General features: G+C 42.8%; 2 protein-coding genes and 1 non-coding gene across 14 annotated transcripts in view; 2 read left to right on the forward strand and 1 right to left on the reverse strand.

Annotated features, from left to right (window-relative positions):
• SETDB2 (SET domain bifurcated histone lysine methyltransferase 2) overlaps nucleotides 1-24,772 on the forward strand; it is a 306,643-nt gene that overhangs the window by 104,824 nt on the left and 177,047 nt on the right. The gene's annotated exons all lie outside the window — the stretch shown is intronic.
• The window catches only part of RCBTB1 (RCC1 and BTB domain containing protein 1), a 67,262-nt gene that overhangs the window by 14,220 nt on the left and 28,270 nt on the right, over nucleotides 1-24,772 (reverse strand). For 3 of the 12 annotated variants that reach the window (XM_007193740.3, XM_007193738.2, XM_007193737.2), the window contains 8 exons: nucleotides 19,778-19,853; nucleotides 19,493-19,662; nucleotides 18,568-18,718; nucleotides 9,763-9,929; nucleotides 6,961-7,119; nucleotides 4,089-4,196; nucleotides 3,446-3,588; nucleotides 2,236-2,426 (listed from right to left, as the gene is read on the reverse strand). In XM_007193740.3, coding sequence (XP_007193802.1) covers nucleotides 2,236-2,426; nucleotides 3,446-3,588; nucleotides 4,089-4,196; nucleotides 6,961-7,119; nucleotides 9,763-9,929; nucleotides 18,568-18,718; nucleotides 19,493-19,618 — 1,045 coding nt within the window. In that variant the 5' untranslated portion in view covers nucleotides 19,619-19,662; nucleotides 19,778-19,853. Of the gene's footprint in view, nucleotides 1-2,235; nucleotides 2,427-3,445; nucleotides 3,589-4,088; nucleotides 4,197-6,960; nucleotides 7,120-8,118; nucleotides 8,254-9,762; nucleotides 9,930-18,567; nucleotides 18,719-19,492; nucleotides 19,663-19,777; nucleotides 19,854-24,772 lie in introns of those variants that run through there. The other 9 variants (XM_007193744.3, XM_007193745.2, XM_007193742.2 and 6 more) reach the window with 5 other exon arrangements.
• LOC114235490 (U6 spliceosomal RNA) lies at nucleotides 15,853-15,961 on the forward strand. The gene has a single exon (XR_003621653.2). It is a non-coding gene; the product is annotated as a U6 spliceosomal RNA (small nuclear RNA).

A 24,772-nucleotide genomic window follows, 5' to 3' on the forward strand; every position in this document is an offset into this window, starting at 1 on the left:
ACGAGCTTTATTATCAGCATCTCCCAAGGAAATACCATTTGCCTAAGCCCTATTCCCTTAACGTACATCCTCCCCCTACCCTGACAATGCAGAGCTCTCTTGGCTGTGGAGGAGAGGTGGACAAGCTCTCAAAAACCAGGCTTTCCCTGACCCTGTAACCTGAATCCCCAGTGAATGAAAGAAAGGAAATAACTAAGATGGGCAGAGTCCAAGAGTCTAGACTGCTACCCAACCTCCCCACCGAAAAAACAGCTTCTTATCAGTGCCTCAACTCCCACATCTAGTCCTAAGGGTTGGACCATCTTGGTTTCTGGCAACAAGTATAGTACCTCCCTTCAGAGAAGAAATGTTCTTCATAGGTGTGAATTCATCCTCGGACTTTCTTCCCGACACTCAGCTGAGATCAGAAACTGAGAGGAAACAAACACTTCTGACTTTTGGCGGGTGGAAGAGAAAGAAGTCACCTGGGAGATATATTCAGGGACCATACTTTTTCCAAACTTAATAACAGAAAATATTAGGATGTTTGGTCTGAAAAGAATGTCTTTTCAGGATTAGAATTTTAAAATGCAAGAACCTGAGGGAAGTCTTTTATAAACCGGTCCAGGTTAAGCAGTATATGGGACTCTGAGATGTGTACAGGGTCTATACGTAGGTGTGATTACGGCCAAAGAGTCCCATTCTATGAACTAAATTTTCTTTGATCACAATATTCACTGCAAAAAAAATACTGTATTATAAAGAAACTGGAAACGTTCCATTTGTTTCACTTTAAGTTGAGCAGCAGTTTCACTTTTCCTAAACATACTCTTGCCCCCATGACCATATAGACTGGTCACCTGATGACGGGACAGGTCCAGCTACCTGACACACCTGAGCATGACACGTTATTACAAGACCTTCAATATCAATTGCTGAGCAACCCAAATCTCGTGTTCACAACAGCTATATTAATTTTCAAGCACAGGGTATCATGACATTTATTTCCTCTGCATCACAAACAAAAGAACGATTTAGAAGAAATACATTGGCAAAAAGGTAGAAATAAACAAGAAATAAAAGAAAAAGAGATTAAAATCATCATGTTAATGGCTACTCAGCTTGATTACATTTTAACATTTTCAATCAACAATGGACCCTTGAAGAAGACAATATTCAGAAAAGGGACAGATTATATAACCAAAGATCAACCTGAATTCCACTATCCTTTTTTTTTTTTAAGGCCAGGCCGTGAAGCATGTGGGATCTTAGTTCCCTGACCAAGCATCGAACCTGGGTCCCCTGCAGTGGAAGCTCAGAGTCTTAACCACTGGCTACCAGGGAAGTCCCCCACTATCCTTTATAATACCTCTGTTTTGATCCCCTCCCCCCAAAAAAGTATTTGAGATTCATTGAAAGAAAAATAGGGAAGGAAAATGGAATTAACAACTCCACAAAGTTAACAAAACCACAAGTTCTTCATTTTCTTTTAAGTTCATTTTTGGTTCATGTTATATTAGATTATGTAATAAATTTAACATAACAAAAGCACTTAAGAACAGGTTCCTCAAACAAATAATTTGTACATGAATGTTCATAACAGCACTATTCACAATAGCCAAAAGGTGGAAACCATCCAAATGTCCATCAACAGATAAATGGATAAACAAAATGTGGTCTACATATACAACAGAATACCACTCAGCCATAAAAAGAAAAGTAGTACTGATACGTACTACAACCTGGATGGGTCTCAAGAGCATTGAGTAAAAGCCAGACACAAAAGGTTGTACATTGTATGATTCCACTTACATGAAACGTCCAGAACAGGTAACTCCATAGAAACGAAAAGCAAACTGGTAGTTGCCAGTGGTTGGGGGAAAGAAAGAATGGGTACAGGGTGTTCTTTTAGGGTGATGAAAGTGTTTTAGAACTTGATATAAATGGTGGTTGCACAACATGGTGAAGGTACTAAATGCCTCTGAATCGTACACTTTAAAAATGGTTAATTTTATGTACGTGAATTTCACTTCAATTAAACTGAAAACACTGAAGGGGAGAAAATAATAAATCCATATATTATTCCATAACATTTTAATAAATTGTATTATGCAAATCTAATTTGGGGAAAGGTATTAAAGCTAACAGAGGATAAAACATTTTGAACCTAAAAAAGCCCACAGCCAGCAAATGTGCAGGAACACTGGTCAGCTGATGATACCCTTCGCTGGGGGAAGCAGCCCTGAGCTTCCTTACCTATAGACAGTAGGCGCCAGGTGACGGCGGGCGTGGCGAAGCAGGCGAACACGTCGTCGGTGGAGGAGAAGTGGGTGAGGTGAGGCAGGGTCACCGACTGGCCCCGGCAATGGCCCCACATGTACACGTGCCCTCCCTGCGTCTTGGCTGCAGACGTGTGGGCAGAGTGGCAGGCCGCAATCTCTATTACCCTGGGAAGTTTTCAGAAAAATGCACGTCACTTCTTTTTCACAGAAGCCCAAGCGTGCCACACAAGGTAAATAAAAAGTTCGTGCTCAGAACACCTCAGAAAGCCCAAGATCCAGGGACTTTAGCTACCAAGTCATACTGACAAAAGCAAAAGACTAGAGCAAGAGTACTGTGTGTCCGCCTTCCTGGCTGCCCCACTTCTCACGCTAACCTCATTCTGAGTTAGGATGAATAATGCGCACTGTTGAGGAAAACCTGGATAAAGGGAGTAGAAACCAAAGTAAATGAGGGAAGTGGACACTGGAAAAAAATGTCCTGACGGTTCTGGAGGCTTAGACAGTAGCAAAAAATACTGTATTCAACATACCATTTCCTTACAAATACAACTTTATCTCTCACCCCCTACCAGTGCTCAGAACACTCATTAGGCTGATAGGCACTGGTCCAGGGGTCACGGACTCTGAATATCTCAATCCAAATGGACATCAAGCCAAACTTACTACATTCTCCGTATGCTTCTTAGGCAGGGTCCCAGAATCAGAAGTCAACATTCTAACACTTAGTGGGTAAGACCTTACAATATGGCTGAACAAACATTAAGCATCTATTCCAGTAACACACATTAAATCAAATCAATATTTAAACAGATAATGCCCTTTCAAGGGCAGATTTTATTTGTTTAAAAGTTGTTTTAGTTGGCTCAAAAAGAAGAGTTTATACTATGCTTTAAATTTCAACATGGTGACAGACCCTACTTTTCTTCCCTACTAAACAGGCAACAAGAAGCTGCAGGGATTATACCCAGATGCATGAATGCCTACCAATCTCAGGTAGTTATCTGAGAAAGCTGTGTAAGGATCACGTCAACTTCACGCTCATTCTGACTGGTACAACACTCCTTTGTTCAAAATGAGAATGTTAATAAACAGAAGAGCTACAAAGCCAAAGACCACAGCTCCAGCACACACAGTCCCAAGTCCCAACGCACACACAATCCCAAGACATGGTACCGACAAGTTACCTTTCTTTCTCCACCATGATGTGTGCTGGGCTTAGCAGGTTATTTTTATTGCCAGTTCCCAGCTGCCCATACGTGTTAGCTCCCCAGGCATAGAGCAAGCCCTCATCAGTTAGTGCTAGAGTATGTGCATAGCCGCAGACAATCTGCAAGTAAATTTAAATGGTTACCATAAACAGGAGAACAGGAAGGGCAGGGAAAACATCTACTTAAAGATTACAGCCAGCTTCTGCAGAATGCCAATTCATCATCAGGTGTGGACTGACATTCTCTGGAACATTAAAAAAGCATTAGAAAAGCCTATACCTGAGACTACAGGATATTTTTCCGTTAGTTTTTTTTTTTTTTTTTTTAACTTATCAAGACCAGTGTGCCAGCACCATGGTCTTGCTTCCCATCATGGGAATTTAGGAAAGATATAGTATTAAATGTGGGAGATGAAGGCACAGGGTACTCGTCAAAAAGACTTACTAAAGAGTAAACCTCTGGGAATTCCCTGGCGGTCCAGTGGTTAGGACCCCACACTTCCACTGCAGGAGGCACGGGTTCGATCCCTGGTCGGGGAACTAAGAGCCTGCAAATATTCCGTCAAGTCAGAGCAGGGAAGATAGATGGGGACGAGCACCTAAGGGTCCACCATACGTACCTGGTTCACACAAACGCTGTGCAAAGCTGCCACTCTCACGGGGGTCAGCTGATTGCCGTTGTTTCCCAAGCCTAGCTGACCATTGCCGTTGTAGCCCCAGCCGTATACCTTAGACAGAGAAAGGGGGAGAACAGGCTTTTAAAACTGCTGGGAAGAGGGAAGAGCTAAAAATGCCATCCACCTAAACAAATCAGATACTTTTTTCACTTCCAACGCTCACATTCCACTGAATGTGATCTTACAACTGATCTCCAAACAGAAGATGCTTTAGGGGTAGGGATGACAGAATCTGGCAGTTTCTACTCCATAGCTTACTAGTTGGATAGCCTTGGGCAAGTCATTAACTCTTGTTTTACGCATGAGGAAGCTGAGGCTCATTAACAATTACTAAGTACCTACTGTATCTCAGGACGTTGTGAAAGGTACTAGGAATAAGTCTTTGGAAACAGTTTAACAGGAGAGATTTTTGCAATTTTTTTGCAGCCAGGTGGCAAGTGCCATAATAGAGATATAATCAAGGCACTACAGGTAGAGAGGAGAAAGGATTTAGCCACAGAAGAAAGTTTAGGCAAGACTTTTCAAAAAGCAGAAGTCTGAGCAGGGCTGAAGGCACTTCAGGCGGAGGGCACAGAATGTGCTGGAGACAGGTTCAGGAGACGAGCAGGTTGGCCTGGCTGGATAGAGCTGGGGTGGTGGCTGGGGAGAGACTAGAAGGAAAGGTAAGGGCCCAAAGGGCCAAAACACAAACCGAGGAAAGTGAAATGCATCCGTGCATCTCCCACTGAAATATTCCAAAACTGAGATCAATATGACTATATTTGTATTCTGGAAAGATCACGCTGGCGGCAACATGAAGGGCGGCTGCAGCGTGTAAGACCAGAGGCAGGGAGACCTCGACATATAAACTCATCTCCCATCAGCAAACAGGTGAGCTCTGATGAGGGTCCAACGAAGGTGGTGACAGCGGCACCACAAGAGGTACCAGCAAAGAGGTTAAAGAAGGAGACATAAGGGAATGTGGCGGTCCCTTAGACGCCCTAAGCCAAGAGGGGGTCATCAGCTGAAAGCCGCAGAGCTGGGCATAGGTTTGACAGCGAGTGTTAAAGGTTTAGAACGGCCAGCATGGGACATGGGTAAAGTACTGGTCAGGAACAGACAAAAGGCCTGGCTCAAATCAGAAACACGAGATATGGGTGGCAACACGCCCCATGGCAACACAGGGCAAACGGGCATCGGTGAGGGCCTTTCCAGTCAGGGTGACAGAGGGAAAAAGGGGACGTGGAGTTTAGGGTACTAACAAGAGATGGTTAAAAGCACTTTCAATGTCAGAAGTCTAATAGGTCTGAACTTTCTGGGGAGAACTTTGGCAATAGCTATCAAAAATTCTAATGACATACTCCCTGACCCAGAAATCCTATTTCTGGGAAATTATTCTATAGACATACTTGCATGAGTGTGCAAAGATATACACACTCACAAACAGTAACACAGAAAAGCAGTGCAACAATGTTTATAAACAAATATAAAAACAATTGAAAGGCCCATCAGGAGAGCTCTGGATGCAGGTCACGTGCACAAGGAAAACCAACATCCATACAAAGAAAACTAAGCAACTATTATAATGGAAAGCAACTATCAATGGTCTGATAATAGATTCAGGTAAAACGTATATGTTGTTAAGCAGAAAAGTTGCAGACTGGCAGAAAAAAGCAGTAGGTATAACAATCCCATTGTTTAAAGAAGGTAATTATACTCAACCATACATAACTAACTATAGAGAAAAGTCCAAAAGGATATACATCAAACTATTAACAAAACTGAAGGAAAGGTATTCACTTTTTACTTTATACGCTTCATCTGTTTTCCTTTGTTGAAATAATCATATAATAATAATTTTAAAATTAAATTTGTTTTAAAAAATAAAGAAGTGGAAAATACTGGAATGGAGGATGTTAGATGACTATCCCAAGGAATTCTGAAGTCCTCCGGTGTGATATCAGGATTGATTCAAAAAGTGAGCTAACACAGCCGAGTATTCAGTAAACTCTAAACCACCCTCGCACCCCAATGCAGGATGCCATACGTCTGTGTCCAAAGAAGCATCTTTGAATAATTCTTGTGCACTGAGACAGGCACAGGTGGTAACAAGTCCATCTAAGGAGAAGCTTCAACCAGAATTATTTTATAGAAATGACCATCAGTTCAAAGGTGACTATGATAGAAGGTCACTGAAAGGTGGGTTTTTAAAAGTAGCTAATAACAATCAGGATGAAAAATTCTCCTTTTGCAAGTTGCTTCTTCCTGTGGACAAACATTCCAGATGTAGGTAGGTACAGAGCCTTCATGCCCATTAGAGTTACTGCTTATAAACATCATCAGCTGACTTTAAAGAGTGCACATTGCCTCTTGCCTTCTGAGATGGCCCGCACTCTGTCAGTGGGGTGTGTTTCTCCCGGGGCCGCTCTCACTTTCTGAGATGGACTGCATTCTCTCTATGCAATGAGTATCTCTCTAAATAAACCTGCTTTCACTTAAAAGAAAAAAAAAAAAAAAAAAAGAGTGCATCGTTCACTTTTTCATTGGAAGAAAGAGGTAGTATTAAATTCTTTTATCTATTACATTAAATCACAAATAAATACCTATAAGCACTGGGCTATTTGGATCTGGCAAAAACACATTAGAACCTTTACTTGCAGATAAATCTTGGCATTTAAAAATTCATAATGAGGAGCAAACATCCTGTGGTTACAACCTCAATCAGTTAACTATCTATGGAGCTAGCAAAACAAAGCACTCTTCCTTCCAGAATCTACCTGGAAAGAAAAGGACATTTCACTGAAGGAGGAGAAAGGGGGATGTAGATATCGCTCACCTCACCATTGTCCAGAACAGCCATGGACGAGGTCTGACCGCAGGCAATGCCAACCACCCTCTTAATGTGTAAACAGTTTGTAACTTTGCGAGGAGTTGGTTGATTTGCTGTAGATCCCGATCCCACCTGGCCGCAGTTGTTATAGCCCCAAGCAAACACCTACACAACAGGAGGGGAAAAGAAAAAGAAAGAAGAGTAAGGGTGAAAATTCTACCTCTAACACACAATAACAATCATAAAATAAAAATAAACCCACTTAATGAGTACTTACAATGTGCTAAATGGTCCTAAGTGCTTTACGTGCATTAACCCATCTAATCCTCACAGTAATCCTGTAAGATGACCCTGGGATAGGTACTAGTATCATCCCCATTTTATACATGTAAAATAGAAACACAGAGAGGTTGAGTGACTTGCTTGAGACTCCACAGCTAGCAAGCAGAATTTACTACTAATCTCAACCCAAGCAATCTAGCAGCGCTCTTAACCACTATGTTATACTGCCACTATAATTATGGCAGCTATACAGGATTTTTAATCCGGCATCAATAGGAAATGAGGTATATGCCACAGTGATATGAAAAAATCAGCCTTACTCTCTGGGCACAAATAGTCATTTTTTTTTTTCATTGAAACTTTTGAAACCATACTATGCTTCTCCCTATCTCACTAATCACCAATAGGAGACATTATATAAATTTTCCTGATAACACAAGCCTACCATCTTTGTAATTATCAATCATAGTTCCACGTCCTAACACAGTCATGCTCACAAGTACTAAGGAGACGATGTCTCTACAGGAATGACATGGGGTTGTTAGGCTATTCTTGATAACATTTTCTGAGTTCTCATTTGCTGTCTGTCAGCTCCAAGCAGCTCCCCTCCTCAACTGCATCCTGCTTACTTTTGGCCCGTGATTGGCCATAACCTGAAAACCAGATTTCTAAGGGAGAGAGACACAAATAGAGCTCTAAGCTAAGTTAAAGAAGAAAAACAAAACTAAAAATCACTTTAAGTTAATTATTAACTGAGCCTATCAAACAAGAGTGTGACCGGAGAGAAGAATTAGAGGAGGAGGGGGATGCTGGTAGCAGAGGAGATAACTTCCTCCATCACTAAGAGTGTTTGTAAGGACCCCTCTCACCCCCTTCACTTGCCTGTGGGAAGTGGTCCTCACACATCCTGAGTTCCGGCTTCCACAATTCTCTTTTCCTCTGTCAGCACTTTCTATCTAAGTTCACGTGCCTGAGGCTGCCCACGTGATGTCTTAAAACCCACGGCTGATGTCTTAAAAAGAATATGTGCTACAGGTTCATTTCATAGGCACAAAAGAAATAATCTGCCATACTTCTTGAAAGTGGATTCACAGGAATAGCTAGTGTAATAATGCAAATATTTATCCAAAGTAGCATATGCTTAAGGTTAAAATAAACCAGGAATCCAGGCTGCACAAATTAGCAAGTTCTAATTTCGACAATCATTCTTCTGCACTTATTTTCAAATATCCTAAGTTCCCTTCCAATGCAGTTGCCTTTTATTTTAAAAATGGGGACGAGGGTTCCATTAACCAAGAAACAGACTAGGAACAGCAGATTCTGCACATAAGGCCTGCTAGGTCTGGCTCCAGCACGTCCCAGCCATGAAACCTTGATCTCCCTGAGGTGCTTTGGTTTGTTCACCCATAACCTACCCTACTTAGTAAAATCACTGTAACACCACTGAAGGACTTTAAACAGGAAACGATATGATCTGATCTGCATTTCATAAATCACAGGGGGCAGAGAAGTAATACTGCACAGGCAGACCAACTAAAAAGCTATGGAATAAAAGAGACCATGGCAACAGTCCAGGAGATGACAAGGCCTGACCTAAGGTTATGGAGAAGGAGAGGAACAAGATGATACAAAAGACTGGGAGGTAGAACCAACAGGATGAGTAACATTTAAGATAAGCATGGAACCTGGGGGGTGAACAAGTTGTTCAGAACCTACTGGAATGTTGGTAAAGTTATTTTCTATGACATCATTACATTTACTAAAAAAACAAAAGAGACCTTAGGGGATGGGGGTCATTAAAAAAACAAAAGTACAGAACACTGTCATACACATCTGATTTGTAATCTTAGCAAAAAGCATGAGACTCAACTGCCTTAAGAATTAATTCTACTGTCTTCAAAAGAGTGGTCCTGATCACACAATATAAGTTGTATTAGAAAAAGGGTTCATTCCCATACTGTTCTTAGCGACGCACACGGGGCTGCTATGTTCACACCATATCCAAGTACAAATATGGTCATCTTTTTTTAAAAAGCAAGGACCTTCACAATAGCCAAAGGTAGAAATGACCCAAATATTCATCAACAGATAAATGGATAAACAAAATAGACAATGAAATATTGTTCAGCTTTAAAAAGGAATGAAATTCTCCCGCAGGCTGCCACATGGATGAATCTTGAGGACATTATGCTGAGTGAAATAAAGGCGGTCACAGTGGACAAATACTGTATGATTCCACTCATGTGAGGTACCCAGAGTAGTCAAATTCTTAGAGACAGAAAGTAGAATGGTGCTTGCCAGGGGCTGGGAGTAAGAGAAAGTAGAGAGAGTTAATGTTTAATTGGTACAGAGTTTCAGTTTTGCAAGACGAAAAGAGTTCTGTGGATGGATGGTGGTGAGGGTAGCATAACAATGTGAATATACTTGTCACTGAACTGTACACTTAAAAATGGTTAAGATGGTAAATTTTATATTACATGTATTTTACCACAATTTAAAAATAAAGAATAAAAGCAGGGCACTTACCTCTCCATCAGCTGCCAGAGCCATTGAATGATGTGAGCCACAAGCTACTTCAACCACTTGCTTGATCAAGAGGTTGGTGCAGACTTGGATGGGAGCAATGCCTTGGTTGGTCGTCCCATTCCCAAGCTGGCTATATCCATTGTGGCCCCAGGCATAAACAACTCCATCTATACAGGATGGCCGCACACAAAGAATCAGCTCAAAGAAGAAACAGTAACCCCTGTACTTTGCTCAACTCATCTTCCAACCTTAATTTCTTTTTGCGACATTGTGATTTATAAGAAATATACATTTGGTCATCCAGATTACAAAAATAAATTTATCTTGTATATTTAGTCTTCACCCACAGTTCCTGTCTCACAGCTCCCAAAACCGGTGGAATATCCTAAGTGTGGAGAATGATAAGGGTATCTTTGGTTATGTGAATGAGGTGACTTTTGGAAGCACCTAAGGAGGATGGGTCTGTTGCCAGAAGAACCAACCACAAGATTAGAGGGTTGGAGGGGAGAGGGGCTGGAGGCTGAATTAACTGCCACTGCCAATGACTTAGACAATCATGACTATGTAATGAAGCCTCCATAAAAACCCAAGAGGACAGCTAATTTTGGCCCCTGTTCAGAGAGTTGCCATGTCGGGGAACCAGAACACTTACATGTGCCACTGTGCCAGGCACCAGGGTCTACGAGGACGGAAGCTCCTTTATTCGGGCTGTTAACTCATATCCTTTAATATCCTTTTATAATAATCAGTAATCTAGTGAGTAAATGGATTTTCTGGAGTGTCGGGAGACATTCTAGCAGATTAATCAAGCCCAAGGAAGGAATTCCCTGCCGGTCCAGTGGTTAGGACTCTGCGCTTCCACTGCCGAGGGCCCGGGGTTGGGTCCCTGGTCGGGGAACTAAGATCCCACGTGCCACATGGCGGGGCCCAAAACAAAGAAAAACCCAAGGAGAGGGTCACGGGAACTTCTGATTTGCAGCAGGTTAATCAGAAGCACAGGTAACAACCCGGGCTTGTGACCAACATCTGAAGTGGAGGGTGGTCTTGTGGGACTGAGCCCTTTACCCATGGAATCTGATTCTATCTCCGGATAGGTAGTATCAGAACTGTGCTGGACTCCTGGACACCGTGCTGGCACCCGAGAATTACTTCCTGCTGGGGGATGCGCACACACACACGCACACGCGCGTGCACACACACACGCACACGCACACACACACACACACACACGAACTGGGTCCAGGAACTCTCTATTTAGTTGATGTCAGAAACAGGATTTGCAAGAACAGCCCTGGCTCACAGACACATGGTTTTTGAAGATAAAGGATAAAAGGGCAAGGAATGAGGAACCTCTGATTCCTAGACGGCTACCTAGTCACCATGGTATGAAACTGCAGCTGTGCTGCAATCAGTTACTAAAGGTAAAAGTTACCAATGCCGTTTAGAAATGGAAGTAGACCCGACTCCCAAGGAGTTGGCTCAATGGATATATAAGGAAATGCAAAATTAGAAGCAGCACACTAAATAAACAATTCCTGGGACTTCCCTGGTGGTCCAGCAGCTAAGACTCCACGCTCCCAATGCAGGGGGCCCGGGTTTGATCCCTGGTCAGGGAACTAGATCCCACACGCCGCAACAAAGATCCCACGTGCAGCAACGGAGATCCTGTGTGCCGCAACGAAGACCCAGCCCAGCCAAATAAATAAATAAATACTTTTAAATAAATAAATAAACAATTCCCCGCTTATTTCATGTGTAAGAGCCAAAATGAAAATAAAAGAAAGTGCTTGGCCTTGATGCTGATTCAAGCTCAGATTTGGGTCAATCTGAGCTCCAGCCATTAGCCTCAAAGCTGCCTAGAAAGGGAAAAATTATGCAACAGAAAGTACCTCTAGCACCTCTGGGTCACCAAGAAAATAGTTACCAGAGGAGAAGGGCAACAGCAAGAAGCAACTAAAAGCAAGGGAGACAGTGTGAAGGGACTGGCTCACTGTGCACATCAGCATCAGCAGCTTCCTGAGGAACCTTTACTGAAACGGGCTGTGAGAGTAACTAACTTAAGGGCTGTGTCTTTGATTTTGAAGGCTGCAGAGCGGAAGCGCATGTCTGGGTTGACGCAGGACCCACTGCTCTCTACTGAACAATCACAGGTGACTGTACATGATCCAGACACCCAGGAGGTGAGTCCCAAGGAGACAGCCAGGTTGGTGGACTGGATAAAAGCCACTGTAAAGTCTGTTTATCCTGATAAGAGGGATTTCCCAACTCCCCGTATTAATGCCAGATGGAACACCCCAGATGAAGCAGCTGAGACACTTCGTATGCAAGCCATGTGGGACTGGCTTTATGATGACTGGGATATTTCACCCACTGAATACGCCCATTACCCAGATTATGGTAAATGCTGGGATTAAGAGGGTCCCTGCTATATGGGCACCTCATGTAACTTTACTGCTACAAAATCAAACAGTTTGAGACACCTTATCTAACTTGCTATCTCAACTTCCCCATAGGGGTCTTACTAAGAACATTAATTATGAAAATAGGGAAAGACAAAGGGGAGAATCAAGGGACTCACCCCGGCAGAGTGAAAGTCTTCAAACGGTTGTTACAAAGTGGGATGAATAAATCGGATGCTGATGCAGCTGAAACCAAGGTGTCGCTGCAGCACGACCAGAGACTGGTGAACCAATGGGACCCCATGTTGGTCTCTAAAATTAAAGGGCCCCAAACAAGTCAGCTCTATTTATCCCAGCTTGGAAGGCGATAAAAAGCCAGAAGGTAAAGACTAAGGTAAGAAAATTGACCAGGAATGCCCTGGGGAAATGGTAAGGAAGATAAAGATTGACCTAAAGGCCAGGATCTTCTGGCCCAACCCCCAGCAAGGCACCCAAGGGCATATGCACATGGGTGGGTGAAACAGTCAGGGGGAGGAGAGGAAACTTTTCTGATACAGGACCCCAACGCACTGTGATTCCAAAACCTGTTGGTGACATCTTAACAGCTAAGGTTAGAATGGGGGATACAGATGGGTAACAGTTGATGGGACTCAAGTGAAAGTCTGAATGAAAACGGGGGTTTTGGAACAGATTCTGTGTGACGTGGACGCATCCCCCTTACCTGAACGTAGTCTTGGGATGGATATTACATCTGACTGGGGACTGCTTCCCCAACCTAATACTGTAAAACACAAGGCATGTAAATCTGCCCTCAGGCCGGTTTTACTGGGCGCTAGATGGGAACCACTAGAACTGCCTGAGCCCGCACAGGTGCTTGACTTAAATACAGAACACCTCGTGGACAGAAAGAGCTCACCATTTTAATTAAAGCTGGAACACTGGTACCAATGCACTCACCGTACGGTAGCCCTGTGAGGCCTGGGGAAAAGGCAGGTGGCTCCTGGGGGCTAACAGTAGGCTATGGAGGCGTAAATAAAGTTGTGCCGCCTACAGCCTCAGCGGTTCCGGACGTGGCTTCAGCCTCAAAGAAGATGCAGCAGGCCAGCAGAAGCTGGAACCCAGGGACTGACCTTGCACGTGCTTCCTTCTCAATCTCAGAAAAAAGCCAGCAGCAGTTTGCCTTCATTGGGAAGGATCCCAGTTTACTTATACCGTGTCGTCACGGGGTTATCTGAACTCACAGGCTTACTGTCACTATTTGGTCAGAAGGGATCTGGACTTGACACAGGTCTCAAGTACAATCATACACTATATTGATGACATTATGATAATGTCGGAAACTGAAAAGCAGGCAAGGAGTGATCTGAATGCCATGGTGACACACATGCCCCACTGGGGCTGGTTAATAAATCCCGCAAAGGTCCCAGGGCCTGCCCAAACATTAAAATTCTTAGGAATAACCTGCCGAAGCCACGAAGAACGTTCCACAAGAGACTGAACTAAACTGCTGTCGCTACCCACCCCTAGGACCAAAGAAGCAGCAGCAAGCCAGCATTTGGGTGGTTTATCTGGCATTTGGAGAATACATATTCCACATCTGGAAACAATGCTAGCTCCCACCTATAAGATTACCCGAAAGACAGATGTATCCGAGTGGGGACCTGCGCAAGAGCAGCCCGGGTCTGAATTAGCAGAGGGCGGCAGCTCTCCCAATGCTCATGGGGCTTTACGGCCCCATCAGATATGATTCTGAGGGTATCTGCCACCTGCACTCTGAAACAGGAGCTTATGGCAAACCCGGGAGCACCTCCCGGCAGTGACCACTGGGATTTTAGACCAGAAAATTCCCAGATGCTGCTGTCTGGTACACACCATTTCAGAAAATTAGTAGCCTGGGCATTAATTGAGACTGCCTCAATGATTGAAGGACATAAAATAATCATGAGACCTGAGATGCCCATAACATCTTGGGTGGTGTCGGAGAAGCCCTCTAATAAGAAAGGCAGTGCCCCGAAGAGTTCATAATAAAACAGAAATGGTTTACAGGGGAGCGTGCTGCGGGGGGAATGCAGGCAGGCGTGAGCAGGGAGCCTCTTTTCATCTAGGACCGACTTTGGAGCTGCCTGAGGAGCTGCTGGAACCCACTGCCTTGTGGACGTGCCCTGTGAAGCTCTAACTGAACAACAAAGAGCTGCTTGCTTTACAGACACAGTTCCAAGGTGAATGGACAACAGCCCCTTTGGAGAGTGCCCACATTAAGACCAGTGGATGGCAAGACTGACTGAAGGAGTCAAGAGTAAATCAGTACAGTGGGCTGAACGGCAGGCTGTTTTCCGAGCAGTGATGGAAGAATTAAGCAATGGTAAAAACCCGTATGTTTGGGTCTTTACCAACTCATGGGCTATAGCCAATAGCCTGGCTGTATGGTCAGGTAGATGAGCAATGGAAACTAGACTGTTAAAGGGATGCCCACATGGGGCATGGCCCTATGGAATTACTCTGGGAATTTAAGAGGCACGTTAAAGTAGGACATGTTGACTCCCATCACAAGCAGGTGACTGGGACCACCAAGTGGACCATTTGGTGCACTCCCTTGAGGCAGCCACCTGGGCCCACGGAATGAATGGGACGGTGGGGCTGCAGCAATGCAGAGGTGGGTTGAATCTAGACATATTTCTCTTACACCTTGAGAGGCACAAAATGCCAACAAGAACCATTCTGTCAACAAGAGAGCCAGGGACTGCAGATGGCTATGGGGAAAACTCCCCGGGGGGCGGGGGGGAAGGCCCTGCACAGAGCTAGCAAGGGGATTACACTGGAGCAATGCCAGTAGCCTCAGGGGCTATAAATGGGGTCCTAACAGGAAGAGATCCTTTACTCTGGACTGAGCTTTGCATACCAGGTAGTAGAGGCAAATGCTCAAAATAGTGTTAAAGGATTGGAACAGAAAATACTGTACCTTTTTTTTCCTTTTTGCTCAGACAAATCACTGATCAATGGCATGGGTAAAATAAAAGCATTTTAAGACAGTGTCTCAAAGATTTCTCTCACACCTGCTTCCTTGGGAAGCTACTAGAGATGTGTTTCACCCAAATGAGGGTATAATCCAAGGAGGAAGACACAGGACACAAAAAATAGGGGATCCAGAAAGGACAAAGGATCCAGAAAGAACAAAGAAGGGACATCTGAGGATGACGGTGAAATGAAGTTTTAGGCCAACGGCTGTGCAACAGCCTAGAGTGACCAGTCCAGGCTGGAGTAGGCGGACAGAACACTCCGGAGAGGTACTGATATGCTCAGAGGTGCCCAGAAGCAATACTGTGCTATAGGGACTTCCCTGGTGGCGCAGTGGTTAAGAATCCGCCTGCTAACCCAGGGGACACGAGTTCGAGCCCTGGTCTGGAAAGATCCCACATGCCGCGGAGCAACTAAGCCCGTGCGCCACAACTACTGAGCCTGCACTCTAGAGCCCGCATGCCACAACTACTGAGCCCATGTACCACAACTACTGAAGCCTGCGCACCTAGAGCCTGTGCTCCGCAACAAGAGAAGCCACCACGATGAGAAGCCCAGGCACTGCAACGAAGAGTAGCCCCCACTCACTGCAACTAGAGAAACCCCGCACGCAGCAACAAAGACCCAACACAGCCAAAAATAAAATAAAATTAAAAGTTAAAAAAAAAAAATACTGGTGCTTGCTTCGGCAGCATATATATACTAAAATTGGAATGATACAGAAAAGATTAGTATGTCCCCTGCGCAAGGATGACACGCAAATTTGTGAAGCATTCCATATTTTTGTAGTGAGGTGGATGGACCTAGAGTCTGTCATACAGAGTGAAATAAGTCAGAAAGAGAAAAACAAATACCGTATGCTAACACATATATGTGGAATTAAAAAAAAAATTGTTATGAAGAACCTAGGGGCAGGACAGGAATAAAGACGCAGACCTACTAGAGAATGGACTTGAGGACATGGGGAGTGGGAAGGGTAAGCTGCGACGAAGTGAGAGAGTGGCATGGACATACATACACTACCAAATGTAAAATACAGAGCTAGTGGGAAGCAGCTGCATAGCACAGGGAGATCAGCTCGGTGCTTTGTGTCCACCTAGAGGGGTGGGATAGGGAGGGTGGGAGGGAGACGCAAGAGGAAGATGATAATGTTATATATGTATATGTATAGCTGATTCACTTTGTTATAAAGCAGAAACTAACACACCATTGTAAAGTAATTATACTCCAATAAAGATGTTAAAAAAAAAAAAATACTGCGCTATAGAAGAGTTCCAGCATACGTTTATGACAAACAAGTAAGCCCAGGAAAACAAACAGTTGTATAAGAAAGGAGATGGCTCAGCTATAAATAATACTTATCGAGTCCTAGTAATGTGAACACTGAATACTGATTTAACCAAAATGGTGATATCCCTATAGTGACGCAATAAGGTGAGGGAAGGTAGGAGAAAGAGAGCTAAATTCTATCTGCTGTTACAAAAAGTCAAAGGATAATATCTAAAATAAAAAAATTCAGAAATAGCAGTATAAGCATGTTAATTTAAAAATATGAGACTAAATACCAGGAAAAAACACCTGAAGGAGTTAAAAAGTAATTCCACCTGAAGAGCAGTTTCTAAGAGTAAGGAGGAGTGAGGCAGAGTCCTGTTTTCTACTAAAATCCACATACTATTTGATGGTTTAAAGTGTTAAATTGTTTTTAAACTATGTGACTATTTGTAATACTTATAAAATACACACAAATATATGTATCAAACATACATTAAACATCCTATACATCATGTATCATACGTATGTTGTATTAAATGTATTATAACAATCAAAACTGAATTAAAACAAAAAGACTATTCCCACAAGAAAACCAGTTATTCATATTTGTGTTTTATGTTTATTTATATCTTAATTGTAACATTCAAGATAGTTAAAACTGTAGGACCTGGACTCTGAAAATAATTCCAGAAGAAAAGTTATAGTTTCCCAAGGTCACCACTTTGAAGAAAACCAAGAATCCGAATGCATATGTTTCAGTATGTTTGCTCCTAAAAAACCACTTTTATGGTCAGAAATCAATGCCTCATTAAAATTAACATGTGTTAGGAAAACATTAAATCATCAGGTCACAATGGATGACAAGCTGAACCAGTCAGCAAAGAAGCAACTGCTTGAAAGAGCCCGTGTGATGCCAGAAGGCATGATTACACAATGCAGAGGCAAGATAATCACCTCATTATACTCCACACCAGTTACACTCTTACCAGACAATCATGCTCACATCTGGATCTCACAGCTTGAGAAAGATGTGGAGAACTTGGGAGTGGATTCAGATGTAAGTTAAAGGCTGTTAAAAAGCTCAATACCAAGACCCACGGTAACATCCGAGGAAGTGTTGATTCCCCAGGCTAGAGACAGAAAGGCAGAGAAGCAAATGCTCCCAAGTGCGCCCTACAGTTTACCCAACAGAAAGCTAGAGAGCAAGAACTAATGTGCCTAAAACATAAAGGGAAGAAGCTGGGTTATACATGACAGATTTTCAGAGAGCTCTGGGTGCCCACAGTACAGATAAATCACCAAGGAAGAATGCAGAGGCCCCTCTGGTGATCTTGGGGAGGCAGAGACGAAAAGAAGAATCTACCCCACATTCTTTCCATATGGCATCCACACGAATGCCAAGGAAAGAACTGAGATTTCTTGAATTCAAGATTCACACAAGGAAAACCAGTACTACCTGTGTTTTAAAAAATGTACCAAGTGGGCTTCCCTGGTGGCGCAGTGGTTAAGAATCCGCCTGCCAGTGCAGGGGACACGGGTTCGAGCCCTGGTCCAGGAAGATCCCACATGCCGTGGAGCAACTAAGCCCGTGCGCCACAACTACTAAGCCTGCGCTCTAGAGCCTGTGAGCCACAACTACTAAAGCCCGTGTGCCTAGAGCCCGTGCTCCCCAACAAGAGAAGCCACTGCAATGAGAAGCCCGTGCACCGCAACGAAGAGTAGCCCCCTCTCGCCACAACTGGAGAAAGCCCGCACACAGCAACAAAGATCCAACGCAGCCAAAAAAAAAAAAGTACCAAGTAAAACCTGGACGTTGCCTTGCTACAACAATTCACTGAAAAATCAGGCTGAAGGACCACTTCATCTGCTATAGTTCATCTTCCACAACTTTACATAAGTTGTCGAAAACCTCAAAAGTCTGCTTAAATTGCAAGTCATCCTATGGTTGTTCCAGAGGGAGCCTGAAGTGTTTACCTTTTACCTGTTTTGTGTACTTCCGCTCAGAAATTAAGAAACAAATCGTTCAAAATCCAATATCTGATACAAACCCATTGCCCCTTAGCTTAGAATTAACTGCTCGATTTCCCACAAACAGAAGCTGGACTTATTCCCACTTTACCTTCGGTGCTGAGAAGAACATGTGGTCCACTCCCATAACTAAGGCTCTTAATCTTCTTTCCACATAAGGCTTCCAGCTTTTTGGGTACAAGTGTACTCTGGTTATCTCCAGTTCCTAGACAGTTACTGTAGTTCAGTCCAAATACAAAGACCTGGGAAACAAATAGTTCTGTCTGAGTCACTTGGCCTACAGTTACACAAAGGGTCTCTTCTCCACTCTGAATATAAGACACACTAAAACTCAGTTTGACAGCTCAGTAGCTAGGAAGAAACTGACATGGTTGTTAAGAAACATTCAGGGCTTCACTGGTGGCGCAGTGGTTAAGAATCTGCCTGCCAATGCAGGGGACACGGGTTCGATCCCTGCTCCAGGAAGATCCCACATGCTGCGGAGCAACTAAGCCTGTGCGCCACAACTACTGAGCCTGCGCTCTAGAGCCCACGAGCCACAACTACTGAAGCCCATGTGCCACAACTACTGAAGCCTGCGTGCCTAGAGCCCGTGCTAGGCAACAAGAGAAGACACCGCAATGAGAAGCCCTCGCACCGCAACAAAGAGTAGCCCCCGCTCGCGGCAACTAGACAAAGCCCGCGCACAGAAATGGAAGACTCAACGCAGCCAATAAATAAATAAATATATAAATAAATAAATAATAAAAATCTATTAAAAAAAAAGAAACATTCAACCTCTGCTGACTAAAGTTTTAGAATATTTGGCTATACTATGAAACTCAAAGAGTAGTAGGGATGAGGGGTATTAAATCAAGAAACTGAAAGAAAAGACAAACTCTATCAAAGACAACCATCTTTTTGGATTTTAGGCTCTCTTTATGCCCCACTTTTCCTCAGTCTTCACACTGCACACTTTAAAGCTCAACCCCAAAATAAGCCCTAAAATTAAGCCCTGGGTTTTGAGAGACGCTTACCTCGTCATTGTCAGTAACATACAGTGCTTCGCTGGCTGAGGTGCCGAAGACACAAGCTTTCCGAATAGATGCAATTTCTTGAGGTGAGAGCAGAGTGAAGACTGGCCACTTTCCTACATCCACCATGACTCTGGTTTCAAGTAATTCCTAAAAATAAGCCGACATCTTTGCTGTAACAAACAAAGAAAATTCCAAAATAAAAAATTAAATAACCACTAAACTAAAACAAAAAAAGACAATGTTAATAAAAGGAAACAAAAGCTAATTTCAGAATAAACCACCTACTTTTGGTTAAATGGATCGCTCACTTGCCCCAGCAACGTGTCCAATCCTTCCTCTACCTTCAAACCTGTGCCTTTTCCTGTAACGGAAGGAACAACCTGCTAGAACCAACTGTCTGTCTTGCCCACTTACAAGTCAGTGCTCATCTGCCACATACACGTTTATGTGCAACCCGACAGCAGACAATGGAGAGAAGACATGCCAACTAGATGAAACCAAGGTCTTGTCAGGTATTTTCCCCTCCAGGTTATTGAGATAAAGTTAAAGGTTACAATACTCATTTGTCTAAGGCAGTTAATTCTCAACTAGGAGTGTGTGTGTGTGTTATAAAAATCAGAATCATTATTTCTACCTCCCCACTCTCCCACTACCACCCACAGGATGCCCTGAAAGGCCCTCATCCCTTGTAGAAAATCACTGCCACACTGAGCCACTGTTTAATGATAGAAATGGGACATCCCTCAGATAGCCTGGAGTGGCAAAAACATTAAGAAGCAGTAGCCTAAGATTTACTGGATGAAAACATGAAAGAAAGTATTATGTTCTATTCCTAATTTATATGACCACATATATACATGGACATTTCATTTCACACGGAGAAAAGTTATATGAACAAAGGTCAGAGAATTCACCCTCATCTTGGTGTCAGAGCTGATGACTACAGACTTCATGCAAGTAGCAATTAGCTTAAAGAGCACCCTATAAAAAGTAGAGATATGTATAAATTTCCATAAAACTCTAAATTTGATCTGTTTAAGAAGTTTTACACAAAGAATCCTGGTCATAGCTTCAATTCTTCGAGAGTTAAGTATTTCTAGAAAGTCCAGGCGGCTGCACAAAGCACAAAACCTATCATGCCAAGTGAGTTTCCATTCTGGCTCTCATCTCTGGAAACTGAAATAGAACCAAGCAGTTGATAAACACAACCAGGGTTTCCTAATGAGCTACATAACTCATGAAGTTCCTTCCCGCCCACCCTCTTTGCAGACCTCTAAAAATAGCCAAGCGAGCCAAGGTCTTTCTGGCCCCAGAACCTCCAACAGCACCTACAGAAGAGATCCCTGGGGCTTGGGCTTACTTAGCCAGGGCCTCAGTTTCCACCACCGAGGGAGGTTTTATCCATCAGCGCCAGCTTGGATGACAAGGATCAGATGCTTGCAATACCGCAAGGATCACAGCGCATATTCAATAAGCATTAAACACCATCAGGACAGGCTGGTCCCCATCACTGCATAGCCAGACTCCTGGACTAACATTTGAATGTTCTGAAAAGTGTGCATGAATGTGTACGTATGTGCGTCTGTGCGTGTGTGTGTGTGTGTGTGTGTGTGCGTGTGTGTGTTGGTGGGAAGAGATAAAGGACTTCGGGGAGGGTAAAAACTAATACATAAACATGTTAAAAATTTTTTGTTTCAAATGGTACAAAAGGGTAGAGGAAAGTAAGTCTCCCTACCATCCCTCCCCAACCCGCTCCTCAAAGGAAACCACTGAAACAACTGATTCTAATTCCTTCCACAGACAGTGTAGACTTACATAGCATTATATGTGTGAGTGTGTGGAAGCTTCCCCCCCCCCCGCCACTTAACAGTACATCTTTGAAATCATTCCTATTAGCACATATAAGAATTACTTCATTTATTTTCAATGGTTCTACAGAGCATTCCATTACATCGATTTAACAGCTTACCTGTTTCTACTGGGAGACATTTAAGTCACTTCCAGTCTGTTGCTAACATGAACAATACTGAAACTACTGTTTGCATACATTATATACATGTCTTTTTAATATATGTTTCTAAGACAAATTCCTAAAAATGGAATTGCAGGGTCCAAGTCTAATAGCTGTTTTACCTTTAATAGCTATTTCAAATTGTCCTCTACTAAAGTAGTACCAATGCATAAAAGAACCATCCATGTTGGCAGCCCCTTTCACCCGCGTTCTTGCTCATGGTGTAATATCATGCTGTCTCAGTTTTGTTTAAAACTTTAATTTCTCTTATGATGAGTGAGGTTGGGATAATTTTTTTAAAAATAATCACAGTCATAGCAACAATAACAACTAACACTTGTTGAGTATTATGTGCCAAGCACTGTTCCAAGTACCTTACATTTATTAATTCATTTAATCCTCACTTTATAGACAAGGAAATGGAGGTAAAGAGACTTTAAGAGTTTGCTCAAACTAGTAAGTGGCAGATTCCGGACCTGAAGCCATGCCACCCGAAGCCAGCATGTGTACCCTTCACCTCTCGGTCTCATGTGATTAAGAGTCCAGGTGCCATTCTTTTACATAAAGTCCCTATTTTTCCTACTGGACTGTCATTCTTTTCTTTGTTCTTGATTTATAAATGTTCTTTGTATGGTAAGAAGATTGTCTCAAATGCTTTTAGAAGTAATAGAAAAGATACCCCCCAGGGCTTCCCTGGTGGCGCAGTGGTTAAGAATCTGCCTGCCAATACAGGGGACATGGGTTCGAGCCCTGGTCTGAGAAGATCCCACATGCTGCAGAGCAACTAAGCCCGTGCACCACAACTATTGAGCCTGCGCTCTAGAGCCTGCAGGCCACAACTACTGAAGCCGGCGGGCCTAGAGCCCGTGCTCCCCAACAAGAGAAGCCACTGCAATGAGAAGCCCATGCACCACAACAAAGAGTAGCCCCCGCTCTCCGCAACTAATGAAAGCCCGCGCGCAGCAATGAAGACCCAATGCAGCCAAAAATAAATAAATTAAATAAATTTATTAAAAAAAACAACAGAGGGGGAAAACACAAGAAATGAAACAATGTGGATATCTATAAGCAGGTAGATAAATTCCAAGAAAATCCAGATGCCTATTTTCCTAGAATATGAACTGTATCAAAGCCTGTATCAAACTGTATCAAAATTTAATATTTTATGGTAATATACAATTACATTTTAGATGGGGGGGGAATAATTACATTGGCCAAAAATATGATTCACCACCTTTAAAATTACAACACAAAAGGATATTACCATTCAAAGTTATACAACTTCCTGACAGAACTACAATTATTCTGAAGTCATTAATCAGTTTACAGGCAACTCTGCCCTAAGGGTTTGGTAATCTGCTGAAAAAAAAAAATCAAGCTAACTTGCATAATGATGGCTTATTATTTGAACTGAGTTTACCCATTGCTAAATTACTTGAAGCATTATTTTACGAGATATTTCTCCAAACACTTGTAACTTGAGAGTCAATATAAAAGCCAAGTCATATATCTTCCATGTCCACACCCCTCATAAAATCAGAAAGCATCACCAGTAGCCCTGGTCTGGTAGAAAGGACAGAGATTGCTGAGGCCTGGGTTTTAGTTCCAGGTTTACTTTTAATCAGAAGTAACCGTGATAACCTTCCTGAGCCTGAGTTTCCCAAAAAGCTGTTCTATAAAAATCTACAATTTTATGTTAAAGATGTAAGGAAGAAGCTATGTGGATTTATGAATGCATGAGAACAACAAAGGCAGTAACACTGGCCAAGCAAGTAACTGACTGCTAGCAACTCAAGAAGTTAGTAGGATTCAGCAGTAATTAACCAAGTGCCTAAAGGAAGATAATCCAATGTTTTTCCTTCCCATGTTACTGTGCATCACAAGGGAAGATGCTAACAAAAAGCTAAACTATGTGCTTATTCCCAAGTAAAAAAAACAAAAAACAAAAACCCACAAAAACCAAAAGTACTCTGTAAGACTGAAGTATGTTATAAAACAATATGTACTGGGACTTCCCTGGTGGCACAGTGGTTAAGAATCCGCCTGCCAATGCAGGGGACACAGGTTCGAGCCCTGGTCTGGGAAGATCCCACATGCCACGGAGCAACTAAGCCCATGTGCCACAACTACTGAGCCTGAGCTCTAGAGCCCGTGAGCCACAACTACTGAGCCTGTGTGCCACAACTACTGAAGCCCGTGCACCTAGAGCCCGTGCTCCGCAACAAGAGAAGCCACAGCAATGAGAAGTCCACACACCACAATGAAGAGTAGCCCCCGTTTGCCGCAACTAGAGAAAGACTGCGCGCAGCAACGAAGACCCAACGTAGCCAAAGATAAAATAAATATATATAAAAAATCAATATGTACTACGTGAATACAATTTTTTTAAGTATAACGTATAAAGAAAAAGGACATACACACACCAAAATGTACTTCTCTGGAGAGATTAGAGGTGATATTTTCTTTTTTGTTTAAATATATTCCAAATTTCTGTAACACACACTTTGTGATAAAAAATAAACAAGTATTTTATTTTATTTTATTTAACATCTTTATTGGAGTATAATTGCTTTAGAGTGGTGTGTTAGTTTCTGCTGTATAACAGAGTGAATCAGCTATACCTACACATATATCCCCATATCCCCTCCCTCTTGCGTCTCCCTCCCGCCCTCCCTATCCCACCCCTCTAGGTGGTAACACAGCACCGAGCTGATCTCCCTGTGCTATGCGGCTGCTTCCCCCTAGCTATCTATTTTACATTTGGTGGTGTATATATGTCCATGCCACTCTCACTTCGTCCCAGCTTACCCTTCCCCCTCCCAGTGTCCTCAAGTCCATTCTCTACGTCTGCATCTTTATTCCTGTCCTAAGTATTTTAAATGAAACTAAAGCTTATTTTAATTATGTTTACCCCCTAAGCTGTTAAAAGTTTTAAGAGGTATTCTTGCTTTCAATTCACAACCTAGGGTGGCAGAATGTTTCGGGCAAATCTGTAAAATGAGTTTTTAATATAAACTTAAATGTAGAAGGTGTGAATGTAAAAGGGTACAGCCAACATGGAAAACATTATGGAAGCTCCTCAAAAAATTAAACATAGAATTACCATTTGATCCAGCAACTCCACTTCTAGTGTATACCCAAAGACTTTAAAGCAAGGACTCCAGATAGTTGTACACCAATGTTCAAAGCAACACTATTCACAACAGCCAGAAGACGGAAAACCCAAATATCTATCAACAGATAAATGGATAAACAAAATATGGTATCTA

The sequence above is a fragment of the Balaenoptera acutorostrata genome, chromosome 18 (assembly GCF_949987535.1).
Source record: "Balaenoptera acutorostrata chromosome 18, mBalAcu1.1, whole genome shotgun sequence".
NCBI classification, from domain to species: domain Eukaryota; kingdom Metazoa; phylum Chordata; class Mammalia; order Artiodactyla; family Balaenopteridae; genus Balaenoptera; species Balaenoptera acutorostrata.